The sequence below is a fragment of the Trachemys scripta genome, chromosome 3, assembly GCF_013100865.1.
Source record: "Trachemys scripta elegans isolate TJP31775 chromosome 3, CAS_Tse_1.0, whole genome shotgun sequence".
Taxonomy (NCBI): Eukaryota; Metazoa; Chordata; order Testudines; family Emydidae; genus Trachemys; species Trachemys scripta.
This window is the reverse complement of record NC_048300.1, coordinates 72,534,591-72,559,949: the sequence shown is the minus strand read 5'-3', so window position 1 is coordinate 72,559,949 and position 25,359 is coordinate 72,534,591. Positions and strand designations below refer to the sequence as shown.

The window sequence follows — 25,359 nt, the reverse complement described above, 5'->3', positions numbered from 1 at the left end:
TTGCCTTTTTGTGATATAGTGAATATATCTGTTTTCCCACAGATGAAAATGGCAGAATAATAATTTAGATGTATGATACCGGTCATGTGTATACAAAGGGTAATATTATCTTGTATAGTTTTTTAATTCTTTTTGCAGAAATATCTTTCAAATTATGATCCTCTGCTGTCACCTAATGGTCAGGTGTATTCAGTACAATAATATGATTTATAGAGTTCTCTCCTTGTACATGTGGATCTTTTCACTGTCTCTAATTATGAAATATGAGTCTTTTTGATGTGTGGGCATATCTATGTGGGTTGCTATTTCACAGAGGGAAAATGCATGATTCCAAAAAGCTGTAGTTTTCTGGCTTTTCTGGGAGGCTTTAAAATGCTAATTTTATAGAGCATTTTATCCAGTGAGATTCTCCATGCATTGCATACAGAATATGTAGCATCTCATTCAAGGTAGAGCAATTTAAATCATCGATTAAAAAATTAATGTAAATTAGGTAGAGACCTTATAAACCTAATTCAAATGGGTGCTATTGCAACTGTAGATATAAATTCATAGTTAACTAAATCATAAATGCTGGATTCTTTTTTTTAAATGTCCCTATCTTGAATATTACAAACATTAAACAAAATAGGAAACAAAAATGTTGAAAGTGAAGGCGCTGACACTCAACCACTTAGGCTTGTACAAAACTTTACTCACATGAACAGTCCCACTGACTACAGTGCAACTGCGTATGTTGCCAGACTTTAAGTATGTTCATAAGTGTTGCAGCATCAGGGGCCAAAACTGTATTTTCATTAAAAGCTTCTGTCTTAGTGACACAAAATCTTGGCCACTTCAAAACAAAATTACTTCAGTGTTAATGTGAAAAGTTATCAATACTTTCTGTATGTTAAGTTTTTGTGAACTTTTTTATACACAGTTCAAAATTTTCAAAAATAAAGGAAAGATCCTCTGCTTCAGTACATGGTACAGTACAGTTTATACTTGGTGAGGCTCTGCCCCCAGGAGTCTAAAATTAGGCTTCTAAGCTCATATTTAGGTACCTAAGGGCTAGTCTATATTACCCACCCGGATCAGCGGGTAGAAATCGATCTCTCAGGGATCGATTTATCGCTTCTCATCTAGATGGATAAATCGATCCCCGAATCGACGTGCGTACTCCCACTTCGTCAGGAGGAGTAAGCATCGTCGATGGGGGAGCTGCAGCGGTCGATTTGCCAGTGTCCTCACAGTGGGGTAAGTCGAATAGGATATGTCAAATTCAGCTACGCTTTTCGCGTAGCTGAATTTGCGTATCTTAAATCGATCCCCCCCGCCAGTGTAGATCTAGCCTCAGGCTAGGTCTACACTACCCGCCTGAATCGGCGGGTAGAAATCGACCTCTTGGGGATTGATTTATCGCGTCCCGTTGGGACGCGACAATCAATCCCCAAATCGACACTCTTACTCCACCAGCGGAGGTGGGAGTAAGCGCCATCGACAGAAAGCCGCAGAAGTTGATTTTGCCGCCGTCCTCACAGCGGGGTAAGTCGGCTGCGATACGTCGAATTCAGCTACGCTATTCACATAGCTGAATTTGCGTATCTTAAATCGCCTCCCCCCTGTAGTGTAGATGTACCCTAAGGGTGAGCTTGTCAAAAGCACTTAAGTGACAGCACAAATCCTATTGACTTCAAACTGAAAACCTTGATGGAACTTGGTCAAAGAATTTCATTTTTCCTGATTTGTGGCAGTTTAATATATAGAAAGATGGTGCCGGGTGTAAATTTGGTATGGCGTATTTTCTTATTAATTTTTTGTTTGAGTTGTTCTTACAATAAGGGTGTTAATGGAGCTCTGGGCTTGTTTTTTTTTTTTTAGTAAAGATAAGCATTTTAAATGTGAAACTTAAGTAAAAAGTTTATATGAAGTCTACAAACAATTAATAAACTAATAATAAATTACAAAACATCCATTTTAGAGATCTGACTCTCTGAATGGTAAGAAAGTAAAAATAAAAGTAGCAACATGTAAATAAAACTCTTATAAATATGAGTAACCATTACTCACGTGAGGTGTCCCAATTGCTTCCCTGGAGATACTCATGTGAATAAGAACCACTCACACGGCTAAAAGTTTACAAGATTGGGGCCTTAGATATAAAGGTTGAACCCTGCTCTGTTGAAGTATATGGGAGTTTTGCCATTGACTTCAGTGGTGCGAGGATTTCACCCAAGATCTATAATAGATATTCATGCAGTCAGCAATATAATGAATGTTGACACTTTTTCGTCAAAGACAATACACTTTTATATTTTATTAAACAATTTTCACGTGTGCAAATCTCTCTCAAATGCACAAGCTCTTCTTACTAATGAAAAACTCAGTTGGCTGTTTTTTCTTTCTTATGATTTTACATAGGATTTTCCTGTCTATTTATTTTGTATGTGCACCCATTTGTTTTAATGGAGAAAACATACATTAGCCTGCCAGGGTTTAATTTTTCATGCATTTTAAAGAGCTTACTCAGACCTCCTGGAAAATTCTAAAGAATCTTCTTTTTGAAAACATCTCTTCTTCTTTGTAGTGTTTTCTGAATTGGATTTGTTTCCTTAATGTTATATTTATATCAGAGACTTGCTGTGATAAAAAAAACAAAACTTTCCTGAAGTTATCATTTTTTGTGACTTCATAGTAATTTCCACAGCAATTAATTGTGGTCTGTTAGAGAATGGTGACTTCAGGTAAGAAATAAGTACTGAGAGCTGATTAATTCTTAACTCCAAAGAAAAACTCAGAGACAATATTTTTATGCAAATATGCATAAAACTGGTAGTCGTAATAATTATCTTATGGATTTATCGTCATGAAGAAAAGGCTATATTTGCAACCAGTGAGAAATTAAAAAGCCATATTTTTCTGGAAAATTTTAAATTTTATTTCTTTAATTATCTTTTTTTCTCTCTCCACTACAAAAAGCTGGTCAGAGTGATCAGTAGTCTGAGTTTTCCCTGAAGATCATGCTTCGCAAATTTTTCCATGTAGTATTGACTTTTTTATTACTATAAAATAGATCCACATCATAATTTGATATTTATCTAGATACGCTTTTATTTTGCTAAAAATGTGAGCCCTTTGTTATTACCACTGTATTTATAAAAAGCAAAGAACTCTGCTTCTCAAAGAGGCAAATTCTGGTCCCCCTAGAAGTTTCTGCCAGTGACTTCAATATGACTAGCCAATGACACACAGTATTTAGTAGCAGTGGTTTTAAATTATTCTATTTATATACTAATTATACTGTAGTGAGCTTTTAAAGATAACTATAGCTTGTCACGTTGGACATTTTCTTTTGGACAGTGAGTAGAAAGAGGAGAAAAAAGCAAAAATGTGAGTTAAAATCTAACTAGACACAAGTTTTAGCAGCGAGGGAATCATAGTGTGCTGTGAAATGTGATCACTGGCATAATGTCAAGTCATAATTGTAACTTTTTAAGTGCTTTTTCCCTACTAGAATTTTTTTTATCTAGGATGTTGATGCTTCTTTCTATCATGAAATTTGCAGGCCTTGGGATAATTTGACTACGTTATAAATATGTGTGTAGTCAGGTCTATAAATATATTTTAAATGTATATTCAGATACACTGTGTGGGAAAACAATGTGCTTAGTGAAACAGAAAAGTGTGGGAGGAGAGATCGCTCAGTGGTTTGAGCACTACTAAACCCAGGGTTGTGAGTTCAATCCTTGAGGGGGCCATTTAGGGATCTGGGGCAAAAATCTGTCTGGGGAGTGGTCCTGCTTTGAGCAGGGGGGTGTACTAGATGACCTCCTGGGGTCCCTTCCAACCCTGACATTCTATGATATTATTGGTACTTTAGAGTAAAGAGGAACCTATCATGTATTTTACTAGTTGTTAGAGTGACCTACAAAGCACTGCATGTTATCACAGAATTGTTACAAACAAGGACGTGCCATCTCACCACATGTTTTCCAACTACTTTGTCATTTTCTTGACATTTTGTAGTAGGAGGAGGCAACCATCCTCTGCTGGTTCCCTATGACACGCTGACAGCCAAAGAAAAAGCCAAAGACCGAGAGAAAGCACAGGATATTTTCAAGTTTCTACAGATCAATGGATATGTTGTCTCCAGGTAAATTCAAATCCAATACAGAATTTGCTTCACCGCAGATAATTAACCCTCCTTAATAGCTTGTTTAATATAAAAGGATCTAAAGGAGTGTTAAACTTAAGGGGTTTATTTAAGATAATGAGGGAACAATTCTGCTTGGCTCTTACATGAGTACATGGTAAGGGCAGGGTGAGGAACAGAAACAGAAACTCCCAGCCCCTTCCACTGCCCTGGGGATGCTGAGAGACTGTCTTATCCGGGGGGTTAGGGGGAACAGACCTCAAACCTGCAATTCCCCCATCCCCCAGTACCAAGCAGGGGTGGCTCTGTGTATTTTGCCGCCCCAAGCACGGCAGTCAGGCAGCCTTTGGTGGCACGCCTGCGGGAAGTCCACTGGTAACGCGGATTCGGCGGCATGCCTGCGGGAGGTCTGTCGGTCCCGCACCTTCAGCATACCTGCCGCCGAATTGCTGCCGAAACTGCGGGACCGGCGGACCTCCCTCAGGCATGCCGCCGAAGACAGCCTGACTGCTGCCCTGACAGCGACCGGCAGGCTGGCCCCCGCGGCTTGCCGCCCCAGGCATGTGCTTGGTGCGCTGGTGCCTGAAGCCACCCCTGGTACCAAGGAATTGTGTCTGCCCACCTCAGCTGGCCAGAGCTCTCTTTGGCTTTAGGAAAGCCTGGTTAGATTCCTCTGTGCCTTGGAAGTAGCCTGTGAACTGACCCCCTGCTTCCCCCATGTTGTCTCCACTCAACCCCAGCTGCTGCTGCTGATCTTCTACCTCTTGCTTCAGGGCTGGCCTGTGCTCTAGCTGCCACTACTGCTGCCCAGTCCCTAACTCATGGAGTGGGGGTGCTCTGCCTCTTCTTCTCCTGTGGGCAGAAGAAGTCAGAATTATCACTAGCTGCTGCATCTGTGAGCTCTCCTGCAGTTTTCCATTCCAGACATCGCTGCATTTTGCTCAGCTGCAGTTTGTTCTGCAGAAATAGCAGTCTCTGGAGACCCAAGAAGGCTTTAAATAGAGGTGGGGTTGGCCGAGAGAGGCAGTCACCTCCCTTCATCTCCCCTGGATGAGAGGCAGAAAAACCTCTCACCCTCCTTGAGGCACATTCCCACGTGCATTTTGAGGCACGAAGAAGCTCACCTCCAGTATGTTGGCATGAGCTTTCCCTTTTCCTTTCTAGGAGTTAGCCATTTCCTGCTGATCCAACCAAACTTCTCTCCATTGAGATGGGGAGAGGCATTTAAAATTCAAACTCCATTGTAGTTGAATATACGGTATTTTAGATAAAATTTACTACTATATTGTAGTTAACAATCATTGGGAAGTAGTCATATACTGTATAGGATGGTCAAAGGTAAAACAATTCAAAATTGAGTGCCCCAGATTGGGATCACAATTCAATAAGAGGCCCTGATCTTCAGATGTCCTATTCACTTAACTCCCTCTGAAAATTAAGGGTGTTATTTAGGTATCTGAATCATAGGGTTAGAAGGGACCGCAAGAGTCATCTAGTCTAGCTCTCTGCTTACATGCAGGATTTGTTGTGTCTAAACCATCCACAATATAAATATGGATGTGGGTGTCTAACCTCAGACATCCAATTATGAACATTTTAGCAAATGATTTTTAACTTAAAAGAGTGAACTGCTGACAAAATTTTAGTGCCATTTTGGCAAAAATTCGACGAGAAAGATTAAATAAAACTTGAGTTTTGATACGCTGTTACTACTGAATGTTTTTTCTGTGAATATGAATATTTTGGTAACTTCATAATTACTCATCTCGGAGAAGTCAAAGCTTGAGGAACAATGTAAGACAGTAACGCATAACTGAGAAAGAAGCTTAAAATGTGGGATCAATATCTTCTGCAAAACCCTATTTCTATTACCTTATTTAAGGGATTTGTATTTTTGTGTCACTGGCTAAAGTATAAGTAAAGGTATAAATAAGACAAATTTATGTGACAGAAGAAAATCTGGCTCCAAAGAAGAAATGTTTCTCATCCTAACAGACAGTTGAGAAGTACCAGAGTATGTAGCTTTGGGCTATTTAGTGAATTAAGACTGCACTGAGTCATCCTTTAGTGTGTGGTAAATTAGTTATTTATTTATTATTTCAGAGGATTAAAGGACCTGGAGTTAGACACACCTTCCATTGAGAAACGATTCGCTTACAGTTTCCTTCAGCAGCTGATAAGATATGTGGATGAAGCCCATCAGTACATTCTGGAGTTTGGTATAGTACCTACTTACATTTTTACTAAATATTTTAACTGATGAAATTTGCAGTGAAAAAATTAAAAAACAAATGTATAGTTTCCAAAAATATCATATTCTTAGAGTGTACGGTCTTTTTCTGAAGGACATTATGTTGTTTGGAAGGTGTCAGTACAATGGCTATAATAAAACTTAGCATTGTAGACATTGATTTAACATCTTATCTGTGGGGTAGTCATTTCAGACTTCATCTAGTCACTCCTGAGATATAGGTTTGAGACAAAAGGCTCTCAACCTACCCATATGATAACTTACATTCTTTGAATCATATCATGTTTAAGATTTGTAATATTACTTCTAAATCATGTAATCCCCAATCAGCAAACTAGGCAAAATAAAAATAAAAACTGCCTCTCTCTCCATCAGTTCTCCTCTCTCAAAATCCCCTCCCCCTTTTCAAAAGCTTAGAAAAATGAGCTCTTTCATGGGCCCTGCAGGCCATCCAGTTCAGGCTATTTTATACCAAGAGCATGTGGGGAGGAGTGAACTCCAAAGCTATGGGTCCCTCACAGAGAACCAGCATCCACCTCTCACCTACATCAATGAGACTTTGGTTCAAGTGGCTCTGCTGTTCTCGTCTGTGGAATAAGGCAAGGGAAGAGAAGTGGTGTCTCTGGTGGATAAGTCCAAAGCCAAGCTGGGGGTCACAGCCAGATGTCAGGAGGTCATGACTCCCCTGCACCTTCCATCTTGTTAAATGTGAGAGGAATCCCAGCTAGGTGAAGGGGAGGCTCTGGGGAGTGGGGAAGGGCCCAGTATGGAAAACGCTGTGAACCACATTCTTGAGTTATTTACAATTTTATACATGAAAACCAATACTTTACACTCTACTCAAAACCCCACCACATTCATGGCTAGCTTTAGTTTCCACATGGTGTTAGTGTCCCAATTCAAGATTTCTGTAGCAACCACAAAGGACATTATGGGGCTTCACTTCCTAGTGTTGATTGTGAGGGAGCCTCTGAGGATTTGCTAGCTACAGTATTGCACTATTTCTTCAGGGCTCTGCTTGCTTTACAGAGCCATATGCCATACCTGACTGAGTTTGGCCAGTTTCTCTCCCTTCCACAATAACCTTGGAGATTAAGGAGGTGTATTGGCCCTATTTAGCAGTCATAAAACCTAGGGAAGATTCATTTGGGAGGCAATGGGAGAGGGAGGAGACATCAGGCCCTCATAGAAGACACCAGTAGAGAGTTCTCGGGCTTGCCTAGAGGGAATCAACTATTGGTGAGAGGGAGGGAGGGCTGGCCAGCTGAGATGAAGAAGTGTAAGCTCCCTCCTCCTCGATTCACAAAACACTGTGAATCTCAAACCCAGATTGAATCCAAGTTGTTCAAGGTTCACTGTAATCTGCTTTTAAAGGAGCAAATCAAGCTAGGCCCCTGAACTGCCATGTAAATCCTACTGGCAGTGGAACATGTTCACAGTGGCTTCTGAAACGTCCATGAGCTTATGAAAAGAATGTCCTTCCTCCCCCTTCCCCTGCCCCAAGCATTTTCTGAGTCTGAACACAGGGCTTGAGTGTTCAGCCCTGCATGCATAACCCCAGAAATGCCATAAAAAGTGAGCTCAGCTCAGCATGCCTTTCCAGCAAGATGGAGTTATGCCAACAGGAAAATAAAGGTTTGACATCATTTAAGTAGAAAAAGAATTCATGCTAGTTTTTGCACAATGTAAGTGAAAGATGCATAAATAGTGACAGATTAGAGATGCACCTTTGTGGAATAGATTTCCATTAGTAGACAAGTAGAGAGAAGGAAATGAATTTATGATTGGTAGTCTGGAATTGAGATTTAGGCTTTGTCTACACACAATTTGGGCTACAGGGGTGTGAATTGCAGTAAACATTAGTGTGCTTTGCAGTAACTCCCCTGTGTGGACAACATAGGCACAAACTAAAAGGTACCTAGTTCATGATGATGTAGTCCTATTTAAACAGCACTAAGTTAATGCAAACTAGGTACCTTTTAGTTTATGCCCATAGAGTCCACACAGAGGAGTTACAGTGCCGCAGGCTACTGCACACTGCAGTTCAGGCCCCCGTAGTCTGAACTGCGGGGCTATGTAGACACAGCCCTAGAAACAAATCAGTCCTGGTGATTTCCCATTGATTTCACTTTACCCGGTTAGTTAACTGGGGTAAATTTGATCATAGTTGGAGGTTTCTGCACAAGTCTGTAGAGTGGGAGGGTAGAACAAGTTCCCCTAGTTTTTGAGCATCCATTGAGGAGAGCACATGTTGTATCCTCTTGTGATGTGTCCCCTCGGCACTCCCCTTGTTCACCAGGAGCTCTAGGGCTATCAACCTATCTAGATTAGGCACTTCAGTGACCCCCATTACCATAATATATGAGTCCCTCACTGTTTTTAGCATTATTTTCACAACACGCTGGTGAGGTAGACCCCATTTTACAGATGGGGAACTGAGAGATTAAATGATTTGCCCAAGGTCACCCAGGCAGAGTAGAGAATTGAGCCCGAGTCTTCCATGTCCCAGGTTAGTGCCCAGTCATCCGTCCTCTTTGCATTAGCATTTTTCTTCAAATTTCCCATCATCGATATACCACCAGCACAGTTCCATCAGGAGTAGTAACTGCTAGCATTTTAACTGCTGTGTTGTCTTAACCATGGTCAGAGTAGGCCTGGAGGACACAGTAGTTTAAAATACCAGAGGCCCCCAGGTACCCTGTTTACACTAGTGCTCCCATAATTTCTTCTCTCAACTTATCCCCCCACACTGTTTGGGGGAATTTGATGAAAAATGCTTATTTAGATGAGGAGGAATTGTGCTTCCACTGGGACAGTGAAGCTCTTCAATGCTCCCTATACAGGACAGATCCTATAAGATGCATTCCAACCCTGAACGTGTATGAAAGAACACACTAATAAATTTTAAAAAGGATTCAGTTCTTACATTATCAGAGGTTTTACTCCTGGTGAGTGTAATTTGCCACACTGGTTGGGCAACATCAAAGCCCCTGGTTAAATTTTTTCAACTTCCTGGACTGTTGAAGTGAGGAAGACTCTTACCTGCTCAGAGCCTTCTAAAACAGCATGTGTTTTATTTCTGTGCAATGAACGGTTGTTGCTCATTTGATTGCGGTAAATGTTTCAAACTGCTTGAAAAAAACAATGATTTATTTCTCTTCCTTTTCGCAAAATAAATGGGGTGGGAAAATTTACAGGTTTTTTGCTTCACTTGGACATGTGCTAACACTAATTGCTTATCAGGATTTTGCAGATTGCAACAGATGTGTTTATCAAATGGTATCTGAGTTTCATTGTAGTGTGGCAATTGAAGTAAGTTTACTCTCCAGTCGGTACTTTTCTTAATTAATTGCATTCTTTAGACAGAAAAATTCATAACCATGCAATCTAAATCCAATAATTTTGTAAATTACAGGGAAAAGCTGGTTTAATCATAATCTTTGTAGTTCATATCTATATAATTACTCTTTTGAGGTATTGAGCTTCCCTAATCTAACTTTAATTCTTTCTGTGGAATTCAGTTATGCGATTTCAGAGAGAGAGATTTTTCTCTCCTTTATCATTTGATTTCTTATGGTTTTTTTCTGTACTTACACTCAGTATGCATCATACTGAGCACTGCTACTGAACAAGAGAACCACAACAGCAGGCAACGATAATTGCGTGCTAGATCTGTGATTGAAACACAGTCAAATTTCCTTTCCTGCTTTGTCCTAGGCACAGCCTTTTCACAGAAAAAGTCATTAATTGGCTCCCAAAACAGGCTTTTATAATGCGGAAAAAGTTGGCTAAATCAAGTAGGGGTCCCAAATTCTGGCTGGGATTTTTTGTATCAAATGAAGTCAATTAAAAGCTACTCTGATTTCTCTTTTTGTTACTTTTAGCTTTATTTCTCTGTGTTAGCAAGGACTTTATAAGAGGTTACCAACTTTTACAAAAATAAGAACACTGAGCCAGACTCTTGAGTAAACATAGCTCCATTGGCTTCCAGGGTGCTACACTGATATACACCACCTGAGGTTTTGGCTCTTTATTTTTATCCCCTTTTATAATGTATCTTATATCTGATGAAGCAGTCTTAAAATACGTATGTAACTAATATATATTATCTGAAGCATATCAAAACCTAGAGAAACAACTTACTTCCTCTGAAGTGTTCATTTTTAAAATATAGAACAGCGTGTAATTGTATTTATTCAGTAGGCATCTTAAACTCTTCCTACTTACAGATGGTGGCAGCAGAGGCAAAGGAGAACAATTCCCTTATGAGCAAGAAATCAAGTTCTTTGCCAAAGTACAGTATATCTTTGCTTATCCCTTTTCAGTGCAGAAACTGCTTGATAAGAAGCATGTTTGTTCTTGTTATATTTGCATTTGTCTACATTAAATGTGTGTAGAATTTTATTGTTATATTGTTGGCAAACGAAAAGCCACACAGCTTGAACAGACTATCACATGAAATACATCTATGAAAAAAATACATTTTTCTCCTTTAAATTCCCTTTATCTCCTTTCTTTACAGTATACAGCATATCATGCTAGGTATTCATAATCTCCTCGCGTTATCCCTGTGCTGGTTTAGCCCAGTTGTGAAGGAGGGTAGACTGTGTATCTATTATATAATCTTTAGGCAGTTAATGTGAGCTATACTTGGGGAAAACACAGCTAGGTATTTCCCAATGTCACCTTCCCTCTTTCTTTCCTTGTTTTAAAATTATCTTGATGTCTGGTTGTGCCAAAAAGGATTTATCTTTTATACATTAGGAAATTCTACTTACACCTTTGGCTCTCATAAGCTTGCCTGGTGTGTGCACATTCAAGGTGCCTTTTCAATCCAATAATGAATAAGCAGACAGGTGTTGCAATATTCTCTGACCCTGATTCCCTAGCAGTAAATTATAGTCTTTGTGCTATAAAGTACTGTCACAAAATATATCGCCATCTGCAATTTCATCCACTGGGGAACTCATGTCGCTTTTTCCTTTCAAAATTATTCCCAAATTAAATAAGGTTTGGATTTTTTTTTTTTTAAATCCATGCCTGGGTGATGGATCAGCCATAGGCACTGAACAGTAGGCTCTGGTCATGGGTTAAACTCCATTTGGTGGCATGGGAGGTTTTGGGGGGAGAAGAGGGAATGATGGGAAAAGATGTTTGTTGGGGAGAACAGTTCATTTTTCTGGAGTTTTGCGGGGAGCTGCTGTCAAGCTGGCTGCTGTTTTGATTCGATTTTTTTAAGCTCTGTCAATCACATCCAGAGTAATAACAGATATATTTTATTAGAAATATAAATAAATAACCTTTCCCCCTTCAGAGCCCTCCTAAAACTCCAGGGACAAAGTTCCTGGAGTAAAGTAGAAATTCACTTTAGTGCATGTTTTTGGTTGACATCCTAAATACTTGTTTAAAAAGAAGGGGAATTTAAAGAGAAACAGAATTTAAAGAGAAAAAAACATGTTATGTGTTAAGAAATCCCTGCTGCCATGAAACTGTGATGTGAAATGACTATTATGAACTGGAGCTCAAGAAGCCCTGAGCTGACCATGTCTGTTTTTCTCTGATGTATTTCAGGTTGTGCTCCCTTTAATTGATCAGTATTTCAAAAATCATCGGCTGTATTTCCTATCTGCAGCAAGCAGGCCTCTCAGCAGCGGGGGACATGCCTCTAACAAGGAGAAAGAAATGGTGACAAGGTAAAAATAAAGAAAGAACAGTAGTTGATGTGTAGGCAGGTTTTAGCTTAGGGGAGGTAAAGTAGCCTTATGGAAACACAAGTGATCTAACATTTTTCATTTTCTTTCTTGTAGTAAGATGATTCATTGATGTTAGAAGGGAGAATTCACACACACAAAAGTATGTGTGTGTTTCAGACTCTGAATCCAATACTACTTTTAAAAAGCAGTGGATGTTATTCAGGTGGGCAGGAATCTAAATTTACTTTCACATACAGTACAGACAAGTACTACGACTGTGCAAAAATTGCTATTCATGCAAAATTTCACAAATATGTTCAAGAACAAAATTTAACCTTGGCAGATTGTGAGAACATATTCTCACCCTGCTCTGAGAAGAGTCAAGATGTTCTGTGTATAATATAGACTCACACCTTTTCAGGGACTTTCTTAATAATAGTAACACAACATAAGTCTCAGCCCAACCTTCTCCCCAAACTTGTCTCTTCTTAGGCTTTACCTCCAGATACCTGTTTGTCTTATGTAAACTCCTGCTAAATTGTTACTTCCACCACCTCTAAACCAGAGGTCCCCAAACTGTGGGAAGTGGAGGAATATCAGGGGGATGTGACAGGTCCAAGCCAGCCCCCATAGGAGGCAGGGAGAGAGCGCCACCTAGCAACTCCCCGCTCTGCTCTGGTCCCGCCCCCCCCACCCCCTGTGTTCCTGGCTCCCAGCCCTGTGCCTGGCCCCATCCCCAGACTCAGTGTGGCTCTGCTCCCATCCCCTCACCAGCCCTCAGCCGCTAGCCATGGCTCAGTTCCTGGCCCGAGGCTAAGGCTGGGGTGAGGCCGGGAGTGGAGCCGTACCTGGCTGCAGCCCCCTTACCTCTGTCTGCCTCCTCCCACCCCAGGGTGTGGACGGGGTAAGGGTGGGTGTGACCCTCAAAAGTTTGGGGATTGCTGATCTTTCCCATCTAAGGGTGGAGTTAAAAAAGTCACACCAGTCACAATGCGTCAGCAGGAATCAGTCAGCATATCCAGCCACCATCTTGGCTGATGCCAGAGAACGAACTGGGGCTCTCCAGAGCTGCAAGCATGAGCTACTACAGTTTGAGCACAAGCTCACTAGGTAGGGCTTTCACAGATTGATGATCTCTGCAGGACAGCACAGAGGGAAGGCTGTAACACACACAAACACAAGTAGGTGACACAGATACAGAGGGCTGCCATGTTTACACGAGGGCTATTCTCTGGTAGCCTTATTGGACATAACTCATAATAGTTGGCATATTAGAGCAAACTAATGGCCAATTTAGTCTGACATCTTGTTTCTAACATTGCTTTGTCTGGAGTTCTTTAAGGAATTTAAAAGACACCGTAACACACCTGACCAACCATCCATTACTAGCCTGCAAAATTAATTCTTGATGCTAAATGTTCAAGGGCTATAGAAACTCCATCTTACAGTCCTCTGCTATGAACCATCCTACTGGCTGTCGAAGATTTCAGGGGCTTTGCGAAAGGCAGGGTAAAACTCAAGAAGGGAAGGTTTAATTTCAATATTGAGCTTAGGAAGGGGTATGAGATTCACCAAAGCTGTTTTTTTATTTCTTAATTGTTTTCAGTTTCCTTTAGACCCTGGCTTCATGTAGGTTTTTCCCAGGATGGAAAGACAGTTTGTCTTTTGAAACACCCAACAAAACCTACATTTTCTTTTTGGCAGTAAAGTAGACGAGTTTTGAATTGATAATGGCAATGTAGTGATTGTGCAGGCAAATCCAACAACCACTTGGTGCTCAGCAAACACACGCGGCCTTGGACATTAAATCTTGATGTTACTTGAGTGCATGTGGGTCAAGACATTGAGGTTATCCCCAGCATTTTATATAAAGTACAATGGAATTATTAACTTCCACCTCATTAGTGACTAGAGTCTGACGTAATGGGCTTTGATTTAATGTCTTCTCTGTTAAGACCAGCCCACTTAGCAAAGCAGCTCCTCTTAGTACTGCAATTTAGTAGGATCGATTCTGGATATGAGCCCAAGTATCGGGCCCTTGGCTTTGTTGCCAGATGGGTTCTACTAGGCATGCTACACATGCTTCATGAGCTCAATTCCACCCTCAACTATGTGAGCACAGCTTCTACTCATGTTGATGAGTGTTGTGCTCATATACTGACAGGAGAAATAGATTGACCTCTATTTAATGTGTTACTGTTTAAATCAAAATGAATTATATATGAAAACATACTTTTGAAAAACTTTTCATGGTGGACTAGAGGGTCAGGGGCTTGATAATGAGACATATAATGTCTTTCCCTTTGACATCACTGGTTGGAATTAGGCCCAGGATGCTGGTGGTCGAAGTAAAAGGAGATGATATTCTTAATACAGTTTCCAATGGATTAAGGTCCTTGCCGCAGAAAATGACACCACAGTAAACACCAATATACACCCTGAGTGATGCTCTCCTATGCGATGCAAAGGACTGAATTGGGCCATGAAGAGTGAACTACTCTCTCCGTGGAGATTGAGATGAAGCTTGAGTCAATGGTTGGGGGGCAGTCTGGGGAAGCTTGCACTGCTGTTCCCTTGTCTATGAATAAACATAAAACTTCATTATCCATTGCTCTCAATTGGGCACCTTACATCAGTGCTAAAATGAATTTAAACACGTTAAACAAAACCATTGGTTATATCCATACTTTGTTTGATTTAACCACTTAAACTATTGTTTATTTATTTCCAATTTTAAATCATTTAAGTTAAATGTTTTAATGGACAAGATTTCTTTTTAATTATCTAATATATTAAATATGATGAGATCCAAATTGGACTAATTAAACCTTTACCATCAGACATTTCAATTAATCTGATTTCCTTACATTTCCCCCCAAATTTTCAATGATATTCTGAATAGCCCACTGACTGCATTTTATTTTGTAACACTTCAATAATTATTTCCTTGTGGTTTTTCATATAGAACGCTTTTATATTACTTAGCTTTGCTTTCAGTTTTTTGTTTCTTTAATTAGAATATGTGCTTATTTAACCATGTTTGTTAAGGATATGCACTTTAAATCTCTTTCTTTAGTACTCTCAGTCCCACATTCTGCTCAGAGAATTTCTGCGTGACATCATGTTGCTTTTTCCTGCTCATATATCAGCTGTTATTTTTCTTTCTTCTCCTTTTTTTTTCTTTTCCCCCCTTCTTCTCTTTATTTTTCTTTTGTCTTCAGCCTGTTCTGCAAACTTGGAGTTCTTGTCAGGCATAGGATTTCACTGTTTGGTAAGGAGACCCTTGACAAATACTAGCATGGCCATCACTTGGTTTTCTTTGCCATTTTTGCGTTGTGTTATGTACTGCCTTGTTGCATGTTGCATGGCTGCATGGCTGAATGCATGGTCTTCATGGGCTACTAATGATCCTTTAGGTTGTTAGAACACAGAAGTTTTTAGATGGAGTAAACAGCTTTTGTAGTAATAAAAAAGAAGTGTGTGTAAATCTGATTAAGAGGAGATTGATTCCCAGGCTCATTGTCCTAACAAGAAACAGAATTCAAACAAGATCATTATAAAAGTATTTGTTGCTTTATACCTATTCAGTACTGGCCTGCTAAAGTCAAAACAGATTAGCATTTACACATTTTTTATCTCTGAAAGTCACTAAAGCAAAGTCTGTTGTGGGCTGAAATGCTTAGCTGATATTCCATGGAATTCTTCCATACTTGTGCTTAACTCTAGATCTGCATGTCTATCATGTTTCAGACATCACTTGATTATAAAAGTGGTGGGGTGCATCCTTAATTTCTGCCTGGTGAAAATCACTTAATTGTCTATTCTAGACCCAAGGTACAGTCATTCACTCTCTGCAGCCTTTTCTAACGTCAAGCTGATGGAAGGCTAGCTGAAAATATGTCCCTATGTCCATGTCTTCCGTAATAGGAGCAGTGGGGACTTCAGCATCCATCATTATCCATTTGGATAATTATCTGGATGATTCCAATTTGATTTAAAAAATACAGTTCTAACCCAGTTCCCATGTATTCCTTTCTATCTGAAGGGAAAATACCTGTTTGCTGCAGCACTGTGATATTCTAAAAGTTTATAAACCCTTCTTGTAATCAGTAAGATAAAAAAAATATATGGAAAGTAATTTGGCATCGTGTTTTGAACTTTCAGACTTCTGGGATAAGCAAAGTGGATATAGTTCATCTGTTAATCATTTTACAAGACCATGAGAGAAATGAAATTACTTGCCCGAAATGTGGGAAATTGTTTCAGCTTTTTGTGGCATAATGTCAGTAAAGTGTAAAGTATGTCACACAACTGCTCTTCCTGTATGGTAGGCTGCTTTTCCACAAAATGGTACAACCTCTATTGGTTTATTTTGGTGCCTACCAAGTCAGTGACAGTTAGCATGATTTGACAGATTGTCCAGCTCAGTATTATATTATTTGAGATTTTGGGGAAATATTTTCAGGAATAGTCTTTCATGGATTAATCTCTTGGATTATTTTTTTAGGATTGATAATGGGCAAACTGCAAAAACTGAGATTGTGAACTTCATATAAGGTCTGTGTTGCTAGACGGAGGACAGTTTGCATTGTACATCCCAGCCCAGCCAGTTTCCATTCTTGGATTCTGTGGAGGGGGCTTTGCTGGATCTATGTGATGGAGGGTATAGGTGCCACAGAAGCAGCTGAGCCTAACTACTGTGGGTGCATCTTCATTAGGAAGAACAGTTGGTTCTTAATCTGCGTTAGCTAACATATGATAACTACCACAAAGTAAAATCCTCATGACTATACAGGGCACTTTGTAGTTTTCATGTGTGTTGGCAGGTTGAATTAAAGACTGGAGGAGTCTAGAGTGTCACCTTGAACTGCTAACTCATGAGAAAACGACAAACTGCCTTCTCTTCACTAAAATTTACGTTAGCTAACTTTAGTTAAGAACTCACGTTTTTTTCTAGTGAAGACAAGACCTGTCTGGAAGAGGAAGAGCTCCACATGAGGGTGAATCCTCCACATGCAGATCTAGGGGATACAGTCAAGTCCTAGGAATTTACTTTGCTTCTTATGTGTTTTGGAATGTGTGTTTGAATGAACAAAACAAGTTTAATTGTAGCCGCAGTATGGGACTTGCTACTGGCTGGACATTAACTACATGTGCGGCAGTGCTGTTCCTGAACCTCCAACTGCTAGAAGCTGGGTTTGGACAGCAGGGAATGGAGCACTCGATAAATTGCCCTGTTCTGTTCACTCCCTCCGAAGCATCTAGCACCAGCCATTGTCTGAAGACAAGATACTGGGCTAGATGGCCCATTGGTCTGACCCAGTATGGCCGTTCTTATGAGTGTTATGGGATCTGTACACTACTCCCAAAGATAGATTAGTATATTGTGTATAGTAAAAGGAAAGACATTTGTAAAAGCTGTGTGGCCTTAATTCTGTGTAAAGGGCCAGACAAAATCAGAAGCTAAGCATGATGGTTTGCCAGACAGAAGAGCCTGAAATGTGTTAACCATACTGGATTACTGTGACTGGGTGCCTGGATGGACCACACTGAGAATGCCACACTCAGAGCAGACTGCAAGAAATAGGACAGACAATCCCCCAAAGTGGTGTTTTATTCTATAATTAGATTCACCAAAGAGCTTCTGCAGTACCACACTGGTTAACAAGAAGCCAAACACAGTCCCCGTTAGGCATTTCAGTCTAGTCTAATATAGTGGTAGGTTACTGAAAACTCTATTAATCATACTTAAAGTTCTACCAATCCCAAAGGATCAGACACTTACCCTCAGGTCAATATATACTTAAAATCTTACCCAAATAGCACGCTGGCAGCCAATCCTTTGTAAACTAGCTAAAGATTTATTAATAAAAGAAAAGAAGGGCGTTATTAAAAGGTTAAGGAATCATATACATACAAGTGATTTTCAGTGTTCATGTAACATCACTGTTGTGATTCTGATCTATCTGCTGGGTTGCAAAAGTCTCTTTGGAATTATCCTAAAAGGTTAGAATCCAAATGCAGTGTAGATGTAGTGTCTGCTAGAGTCTTTCCATGCCTTTTCCAGAGTATTCCATGTAACTACTTGGAAAATCTCAGTCCCACGGATTAAACTTTCCCTGTTCAAAATTGAGCAGACTAGAGATGAAAGGATCAGGCTGGAGGTTTCTCTTTTCAGTTGAAGCAGGTTTTTTAAGTGCTTTGAGCACAGCATGTGACTGAGAATTCTTCTTTGTTGAGCACACACTGTCCCATCACTTGAAGTTAACATTCTATTTACTATGCATACACAGGTAATCTAGTTATACTGATGAATGTAAAGTGAATGCTGATCAGAGATTATATCATGGATAAATAAGATGAAGACAATATATGTAATATTGTTAATTTCATGCAGTGTCTCACATCTTTGATCTTAAGGTCTACTGAACACAGTTGCATACATAATGTAAAGGCAATTAAGACATGAAAAGAATAAGCAGCTACAAGCTAATTTGGTTATATTGTTAAACTTCTAATAGGATAGCATCTACCCTTGGTTTCTATTACTGCAAATGAATGGGTTAACGATTGCTGGTCTAGTAGTCTCGTCGAAATTCACATACAAGTGAATTATCCTGATACAATTGTAATGCCTAGTTAAGTTGTTATGGGTTATATACAGGTTGGCTGGTCTGCCAGTGTCATAATTACTAATATTTTTGTTAAGGTTATTCTTCAGCATGGAATTATTATATGCTGATTATTGGGTAACGGAGGTTTAACAATGATAATTTACAGTTTGAGAGCTGTATTTGTGCACTCAGGAGAGTACATTTATGTATTTTCATTATTATTAATGGGTTGAATTTTTCACAAATTATTTGCAGTGGAATGAGCCTTTGAAATTATATTTTCCTCATTTAAAAAGAACATTTCTATGAATAGTTTAATTTACTTTTCAATATTGTTTAACTCTGGTATGAGATGCTGTCTTTTTATTTTCAGAGGTATCAGTCTATCAGCCCAATTCTTTATTCTCACTATTGATGACAAAGTGACATACAGTCTGAAACAAATGTTAGCCATGCAGCTAGCTGACCAGATTTATCCCATTCACTTTCATGAACAGAGAGGATATTACTCAGGAGGAACACTGTGGTGATATAAAGTGGGAGGGGATGCTGTTTCTGCCTGATTGTTCACCACTTCCTCGGAACTAGTAGAAGTCCCTCCATTAAGGCATCCTGGAGATGAGTATCCAGGGGATTTTGAGTGCAGGGTGTTAACACTGAATTTAATCACCAACATCAGTTCCTGAAGTATCTAGGATTTTTTCCTCAAAGTCTCCCATCCAAGTGCTGATTAAACCCAATTATTTTGCTTATGAGATCTGTTGTGATTGTAGCCCAGGGTTGAACAACCATTCAGATACATAGTGATCACACTAGCTTCTAGCATGTTTTAAGCCTGAACTCTTTTAATGATAATGTTTTTGTACTTGAAATTTTTATTGTTCTTTTAGCAGTTACTTATGTATACAATTCCTTTAAGGTATAGTGGTTTCTGAGCCTTGATTTGTACCCTGTTGTTTTAAAGTGTTTTATAATGGAAAGGCTATGTTATGGATTAGAAGAATGTGTTCTGCATTAGGCTCTAGTACTGTGCTCTGGCTACAGGTCTGTTTGGTCAGACCTGCCACAGCTGTGTTACTGCTGAAGAACTTAATTAGAAACTCCTAATTTCAGGTATTTATAACTTCATATGTGGTCTGGTCTCAGCATAGAAACAAAATAGTTTCCACACATTTTGAAATAAAAAAGATTGGTCTGGTCTTTATTAATTTAGTGGCATATATACATAAATTAAAAGTGAGGGCACGCCAATTGTTTTTTTGTGCTTTTGTGTGTTGAAAATACAGTGGAAACAACTAAATGCTCTAAGTCTAAAGAAGTGCAAAGCCCAGAATTCTCACTGTCCCTGCTCCTATGTTTGAGAGGCAAATAGTGCTGTGAAGATGTTGGGCCAAATTCACCTATATGAGTAAGAGCATAATTTTTCCTGACATATCTAGGGCAGACAATCCAGGAGGAAAGGAGCATACATGCTAATTCACAAAATTCTCTAATTTGTAATGGGTCTCCCAATGACTGGCAATAGTTTTACTATAACTTTGAGTGTAATAAGGACTGAGGTATTTTGAATACTTTTCTCCAAATTAGGTCCAAACAAAACATCTATGTGAAGTTCAAAAATGTTTAGTTTGCTCTTTACAGTATTAACAATTCAATTTTCTTTGGCTACACCCAGAATCAGAACCAGGGCTTTGAAAATACCTCATGAAAGTTTCTTCTCACAATTTTTCCAGGCAAAACAAAATAAGGAAGTACTGGAAATTTCATAATGGACCTCATTCTTGCAAAATTTCCAGGCACATTTCCAGACCAAAGAGGTTCAGATAAGGATCTGAACTTCAGATGCTTTTCCAAATATCTCAACTATTTGAAGTTAAAAAATCAGTAGACATTGGTGATGCTATGGTCTATTTGGGAAAATATAGTTGTGGAGGAAGGCTGTACCCTTCAGTTGCTGCTGTGCTAATTTGCATGAGGACGGTTATAGGAGTGGAACTGAAGCACATACACCACAACCCTCCAAAAATATACGGCCCCACCAGTAGTAGGAACAGTGGAAGTGCTAGTGTAGATAGATCATCAGTGTTCTAACTACTGTTGTCATCTAAATATGTTTAATACATGTGGGGCAGAGGTTTCCAAATGGATTGTGATTATATTACAAAAACTAAATGAAGAGTAGTGAATTAAGGTTGGCTTTTCTACCCACAACTCAGTTCCTGCAAAGACTTGTGCATGTGGGCTGAGACGCACATCCCCCGCCAAGCCCAGGTCGCATCGGGGATGTAGCACACGTCCCTGGCTGCAACCTCCAGTGGAAGTCGCAGGTATTGGGCCCTCGGCCCTGGCTACATCTCCCGGCCCCAGCTGCAGTCCCCTGGAGGAAGCAGCAGGGCTGGAGCTTGTAGGGTCTTGGTTTCAGCCAGCCCCAGTTGCAGAGCAGGGGCGCACAGTCCCGCCTCCTGTTCCTGAAAACCTAGAAGTCACGGAGGTCCAGTAAAGTCATGAAATCCATGATTGCTGTGATCTCCATGAGTAAATTGTATCCTTAATTATGAGTAATGTAAAGAAGCCCTCCCAAATGCCACCATTGCCTCTACTTCTCTATGGTCTGCCTTTTGAAAATCTCTATTTCACTGAAAAAAATAATTTTTCATTGTATGTACAAATCAATGTTTAAAAACATACTACACCTCTACCCTGATATAACGTGACCCAATATAACACGAATTCGGATATAACGTGGTAAAGCAGTGCTCCAGGGAGACGGGGCTGCGCACTCCGGCGGATCAAAGCAAGTTCAACATAACGCGGTTTCACCTATAACGCGGTAAGATTTTTTGGCTCCCGAGGAAAGTGTTATATCGGGATAGAGGTGTACTACGCGACTGTTGGTTACTGAAGACCAACTTATTTTAGAAGTGTAGAAAGGAAAGCGAGAGAGAATTCCACCTTTGTAAGCAGGTAGGGGAATTAACTGTAAAACAGTGAAATAATATATATGGATCATGTATGTATGGCCAAATTCTGCCCTGGGTGTTAACTAATGAGACTCCTTATTTCATTGGATGACATCCATTTATGCCAATGTCTGAATTTTGCTTTATACTTCATCATAAGAAAGCTTATTATAAAGTGTTAGGTGGAGAACTGCAAGAATTGTGAGAAGCATTCATGTTGCTTTTCAGGAAAATATATCTGATTTCAAAGATCCTGTAGTAGATCACTTCAGCTGTTCAGGGTCTAACATCTTTGTCATCTTATATGAATGCTTGTCTCTTGTATCAGTGAGGCAGCACCAGACTGAGAGTATCAGATAACCTTTGTTATCTGAGAGAGAGAAAATAAATGCTCAGATAAACTGGAATCAATTAAAGTGAAAATTTCAACAACTTAAATGAAATACAAATAGTACACTGCAGCTCTAATTAATTTCACATCAGATGTTTGAGGGAGAGATGCTTTGAATGCCTCAGCTATTTGATGAGAGATGCTTTATTGTCTGTGTAAACAAAGTTAATGCAACAAACTGCATGTTTTTAACTTGACTGTTAAAATCATGCAGAAGCTGAATTGTGCCTCTGCTGTGTCATTGCTTCTTTGAAAATGACAAATGTTAACAAAAATAGGATTGCTTTAATGCAAACTCATTTTAACTGGTGAATCATTTTGCTTCCTGTTTAGGAAATGATGCAACATCAATAGTCAACTGTCTTCATATACTTGGCCAGACTTTGGATGCAAGGTAATGCTGAATACATTTTCTAAAGTATAAAAAAATCACTTAAAACTGAATAGCACATGTATAGTAGGATTTGGGGGCTGATTATCTATACATGGCCACAGCATTTCTAAAATAAAAAAGGGTTGTCCTGCTGAAAAAGTTCCTATACCAAATATTGCTTCATTATTATTCTTGATAACCTGAGGGTTTGGTAATACAATATAGAGCTTTTTATCTCTAGCTCACTGTTTCAACTCCAGGCCAGTTCAGTAGTGACCAAAAACTGCTGGCTATTTATGGGTTTTGTCTCGAGTGGATAAGTGTCTCAAAAACTGTCATAGCTATTGGAAATAATTCACTATTTTGCTTACAACCTCATGATCAGAGAAGCCAAGAATTGAATGGGCATCGAGTGAGGTGTGCTTTCACATTTTGAGTATGTTTTCACTGCTGAGCTAACTCCGGCTATTATTTGAGATTTGCTTCTAATCTGTCACCTGTTCCCACACAAAAAACTCTGACCTGAGTTTAGTGGTGTTTTCAGCCCAGGCTAGCTGACTCGGGTGGGTCTATAAGCTAAAGTGTGGCTGGTGCATTCGTTCAGGCCAGTAAAGTGTCCATTTTGCAAGGAAAATGCAGACTAAACCACACAAGTGCTGATAGTCATCGGATGCCCTTCCCACAGTTCCCCTGACATGTCCAGAAGCACAGACAAGTTCTCCCACAATTCACTAGGTAGAAGAATCACAGAAAAGCTCACTTACAGAAGTGCTAAGAACCATGGAATCTGCCCCCCAGATGTCCTGGTGACACATGGGCGAGTGCAGTAGCAGTGAGGATATAGTGACTTGAGTATGGCTTTGCAGTATGGCTGCCCATACCTTGGCTAGGTTAACCCAGGTGCCAGTCCCCCAAGTTAACTCTGCAGTGAAGACATACCCATGGAAAGGTCCTTTTAGGTCAGGATTGAGGATTGATTGTATTGCTATATATGGAAGTTTGCATTGCTGCCACCTATGCAGTACATATTATGTGAATAAAATAGGTTACTTTAGTCTCCTGGGCTGTCAAGCATTTTTCACCTGGACTGATTTCTCTCACACATTAAAATGAAAACTCTGTGAAATTTTACTTTGCTATGAATAGAGGACCTCTACAGTCAACTCAGCTAGCTTTGTGTTTCTGTTTGAAGGCAGTGACGCTGAATTACAGTATTGGATACAAGTGATTGTAGTTCTATAACCAACATGTTCATGTTGCTCTGTTTCTACTAGAGATTTTAACTGTGGCTTTCAGAAAACCCACTCTGATTTTTAAAATTGCTGAAGCAAAATCTGGCTATGATGGTTGGGTAGGCATTTTGGGTTGCAGTTTAAACAAGCATAAGCTTCTTGTTTTGATGATTTAGCGGACTTCTTCATTCCTTGTATTTATGAAGCATTTAAGCCTTTCCTTACGAAGCCTTGTCAATGTAAAATTAATTGAAATCCCTTCCTGTCTGCAGAGTGACACTCTGACACTACTTTTCAATTGGAAGGTTTTTTCTTTAGGGAAAGAGGATTTTACCCAATCGGAAGGTTTTCCCAAGATCTTGTGTATCTTTTTTATATCATCCAAGAGTAGACTGTTTCATGTTTTCTCTAACAGAATATGATCTTTAATTATTTTATATGGAATGCACAGGACTGTGATGAAGACTGGTCTGGAGTCTGTTAAAATGGCATTGAGAGCATTTTTGGATAATGCTGCAGAAGATCTGGAGATGACAATGGAAAATCTTAAGCAAGGCCAGTTTACACACACAAGAAATCAACCAAAGGGGGTGACACAAATCATTAACTACACCACAGTGGCTCTCCTGCCAGTGCTCTCTTCATTATTTGAACACATTGGACAGCATCAATTTGGAGAAGATCTAATATGTATGTATTATTTAGAAATGCCATGCAGCTAATAATCTTTATTGTTTTGTACTGAGGGTTATTACAGTTTGGGTTCTAATATATGGGGACAAACCCTGACAAAACTCTGCCAGAATTTTCACTGATTTAAATGAGAATTTGCCTTAAGCTTAGAATAAGGTCTGCAGGTTTTATACCGTTGTGTAAAAATATGGGAGGGAGTGTGGTTTTGTGGTTAGAAGATAGGATTAGAAATCTGGATTATATTTCTGGCTTTGCCATAGACTTGCTATGTGATCTTGCATAAATCACGTAATCTCACTCTGCATAAATTTATCCATCTGTAAAATGGTAATAATAATATTTATCACACAGGCGTGTCACAAACTTAATTTTTTTTATAGAACTTTGAAGTTCTCTCATGAAAGCTGTTGTAATGCAACCTCATTCATTCAAACTTTTCAAGCAAGGTTAGGTCACCTGACTTTAGCAACATACATGACTTTGTTTCAGTTGATGGGGTGTTCAAATGGGTGCATGAGGCAGAGCAGGAGGCACTGCTGAAGAAATCTGCAAGGGGCTGATGTGGGGAGGTACTTCTGAACTCCATTTCTGTGGAGTGCAGGAGCACAGTTGATGCAGAGCCTAAATTTTGTAAATCACCTAATTTCGGTGGGACTAAAGCTGTTCTCTCGCAGTGCCTCCTATAGTCCAAAAAGCAGAGTTTCAATCTTGTACCTTTTAGAAGCCCCAAAGGAATTCTAATAGCCAGCTCCCCCTCTATTGTGGGCAGCAATTCTTCCTCGAAGCTGGCCAGCTCAGAAATGGAGAATTGTTGAAAGAGGAGTCCACCCAGGGAGGATCTAGAAAAAGAGACTGAAACTCAGTCATCTGCATTTCCTATGTCTGAGAAAATATAAAATAGCTATGTGGAAAATGGTTGTTGATATTTATAATTTGACAGGGTGATGCTTATTATAATTTTTATTTCTTTATCAATTATGGTTGAAGACATTTAATTTCAGTGTCTAAAAACATAAT

The 25,359-nt window shown here is 39.5% G+C and overlaps 1 protein-coding gene across 10 annotated transcripts in view; it reads left to right on the top strand.

The window, feature by feature from the left end:
- Positions 1 to 25,359, top strand: part of RYR2 (ryanodine receptor 2) — a 690,844-nt gene that overhangs the window by 509,452 nt on the left and 156,033 nt on the right. For all 10 annotated transcript variants that reach the window (XM_034765046.1, XM_034765042.1, XM_034765040.1 and 7 more), the window contains 7 exons: positions 4,009 to 4,135; positions 6,239 to 6,354; positions 10,616 to 10,680; positions 11,958 to 12,079; positions 15,301 to 15,350; positions 22,378 to 22,438; positions 24,101 to 24,339. In XM_034765046.1, coding sequence (XP_034620937.1) covers positions 4,009 to 4,135; positions 6,239 to 6,354; positions 10,616 to 10,680; positions 11,958 to 12,079; positions 15,301 to 15,350; positions 22,378 to 22,438; positions 24,101 to 24,339 — 780 coding nt within the window. The remainder of the gene's footprint in view (positions 1 to 4,008; positions 4,136 to 6,238; positions 6,355 to 10,615; positions 10,681 to 11,957; positions 12,080 to 15,300; positions 15,351 to 22,377; positions 22,439 to 24,100; positions 24,340 to 25,359) is intronic.